Source organism: Scophthalmus maximus, chromosome 8, assembly GCF_022379125.1.
Source record: "Scophthalmus maximus strain ysfricsl-2021 chromosome 8, ASM2237912v1, whole genome shotgun sequence".
Taxonomy (NCBI): domain Eukaryota; kingdom Metazoa; phylum Chordata; class Actinopteri; order Pleuronectiformes; family Scophthalmidae; genus Scophthalmus; species Scophthalmus maximus.
The window spans coordinates 9,687,373-9,689,783 of NC_061522.1; the positions used below are offsets into that span (position 1 = coordinate 9,687,373).

The following is a 2,411-nucleotide window of genomic DNA, read 5'->3' on the forward strand; positions in this document are numbered from 1 at the left end:
CCGCCCTCGGCAAACTGACATACAGGTATAACAGGATGTTTAGCATTGTGCTATTCAACAAGCATTCATTGGTTTATTGGGTATGGCACCGGCCTTTTCTGTTCAGATCCATGGCGTTGCCCAATCGCCTGCAGCTCTGGATGGTTGCCTTGAGAGAAAAAAAAAAAAACTGAGCTTTAAACGGCCACATCAGCATTCGGAGAGATGACAGGATAAGAGCTTCGTGTGTGTGTGTGGTTTATAAGCAGCGCGAGGAGTCCTTTCAGCGAGACACTCCTTTGCTACAGAGTCCAGCCACCATGACCTTCAACGGCACCTGGAAAATTGACCGCAACGACAACTATGAGAAATTCATGGAGCAAATGGGTGAGTGGTGTCTAACCGCTGACAATCTGCAATATGTTTTTGGCGCTCGAGTGTGACAGTGTTGGATCACTATGTTTACTCCTTGTGTGAAAAGGTGACTATGGTGTTATCAAGACCTGATAAGGCAGCTGATAGAGCACTGTGCACAAGTGCAGCTAGACAACTGTTCTAAAGACAACGGTTTTTAAGTCAGACTATCATCTATGCAGCAAAATGATGATCGTGCATTTTTTTATTTGTTTAAATGTGGGTTTATTGTTTTAATCTGTGCAAATAAATTGATATTTCAACACTTAAATAGACAACTGCGGGAAATACTGGAGCTAAGGTCTACACCGAAAAACACCACTCCATGACCTACTGCACATGTTTGTGATTTGGCTTTTGTACCTACTTAACCTCGACGAATACACAAACCAAGGAAATGCCTTTGTCAAGCATGTGCTTGAGAAGTGATTAAATCCTGACAAACTTCCTGTGATTGTTTCCAATGCCTATTGAACAAATATTGCAATTCTCTCTGGACAGGGATTAACGTGATGAAGAGGAAGCTGGCTGCTCACGACAACCTCAAGGTGGTCATCGAGCAGACCGGAGACAAGTTCCACGTGAAGGAGGGCAGCAATTTCCGCACCCTGGAGTTGGACTTCACCCTGGGGGTCACTTTTGAGTACAGCCTTGCAGATGGAACCGAACTTTCAGTAAGCAAGAGCAGTTTTGAAGTGGGGGCACCTTCAGATTCAAATCTGTCCCCAGTCGTCACACTTTTGTTGTTATCTTGTGTGATCATTCTCTCACCTCGTTATACGCTGCATATTTCACTCACTTTATCTTTGAGCTTAGAGAACAAGTTCATTTGTCAGTTGAGAAATCAGTTCATACACATCAAGGGTTGACCTTGATATGCGTAGCCCCCTTGCACCTTGTTGATTTCAGCCCACCACCACCCAGTATTCATGTCAAGTTTCATGTTCCACCCTGCAGGGCTCGTGGACCATGGAGGGAGACATGCTGAAGGGGATTTTCATGAGGAAGGACAATGGAAAACAGCTGACAACAACCAGAATTGTCCAGGGAGACGAACTCATACAGGTAGGATGGATTTACATCTATTCAAATTAGATACTCCAACTGTCAAGATGCTTTCTGTAACTGAGTCACCCAAGATACTGTGATATGCTCTAAAAATACACATGCACCGGACACAATCAATAATTAACTTTATGTGACATCATCTTTCTCCAACAGAGCTACAACTACGAAGGCGTGGACGCAAAGAGGATTTTCAAGAGGGTTTAGACCACAGACAGTATTGTGCTGACATTTTTTCCAACATAACCTGTAAAAGGTGCACTGCTCCAATTACCTCTACAGTATATGAAATTGTTTTGAATTGCACCGGATTTTGATACTTGCACTAATAAAGCCATACTGAATCAGTCTGTTTTCTTTTCTTTTTTTGCCGTTTGTCAAAATGATAATTTTCTCCGAGTTTCACAGGAGGTTTGTGCGGATTTTAAAAAAGACACATGAGAATGACTCATTTTAGAGTGGTACAATAATTTAAACTTTATTCAACAATGAATAAAAATAAATATGTATTATCTACAAAAATATATAAAGTGTAGACAGATTTGTTTCCTTAAGTCGGCCTCTTCACTCCCGCAAGTCACCAAGTCATTCACCGAAGCACCGACGACTTCATTCAGCAGTAACGCCAGGGCCCAATTCTCCGCGCACACACAGAGGCATGGCAAGAGGATTCACATCAGGCCAGAAACTTATCAGATAAAATCAATGACATAAATTCGAAAGTTCTCTTTTGTCCTTGAGCGTCGATGGAGTACAGTGTAATTAGCTTCTGTCCCTGTATATTTAGCACAAAGTTTAAAAGATATGGATCGATGCAACGCCAACCGTGACGTTGTGTGACATGGGACAAAAAGACCTGTTGTAAGAGGAAAACTGATAAACAACTTGCTTTTCCAAGTGTACAGACGCACACACAACACTGTACATCAAATAACAAGTGCTTGGCAAGATAA

The 2,411-nt window shown here is 42.1% G+C and overlaps 1 protein-coding gene across 1 annotated transcript; it reads left to right on the forward strand.

Moving 5' to 3' along the window:
• The first annotated feature begins 206 nt into the window (after positions 1–206).
• Positions 207–1,805, forward strand: fabp2 (fatty acid binding protein 2, intestinal). Its single transcript, XM_035638149.2, has 4 exons — positions 207–366; positions 895–1,067; positions 1,351–1,458; positions 1,615–1,805. Exons 1-4 carry the CDS (start codon positions 300–302, stop codon positions 1,663–1,665), a joined length of 399 nt encoding a protein of 132 aa, XP_035494042.1. The 5' UTR covers positions 207–299; the 3' UTR covers positions 1,666–1,805.
• Positions 1,806–2,411: the final 606 nt, after the last annotated feature.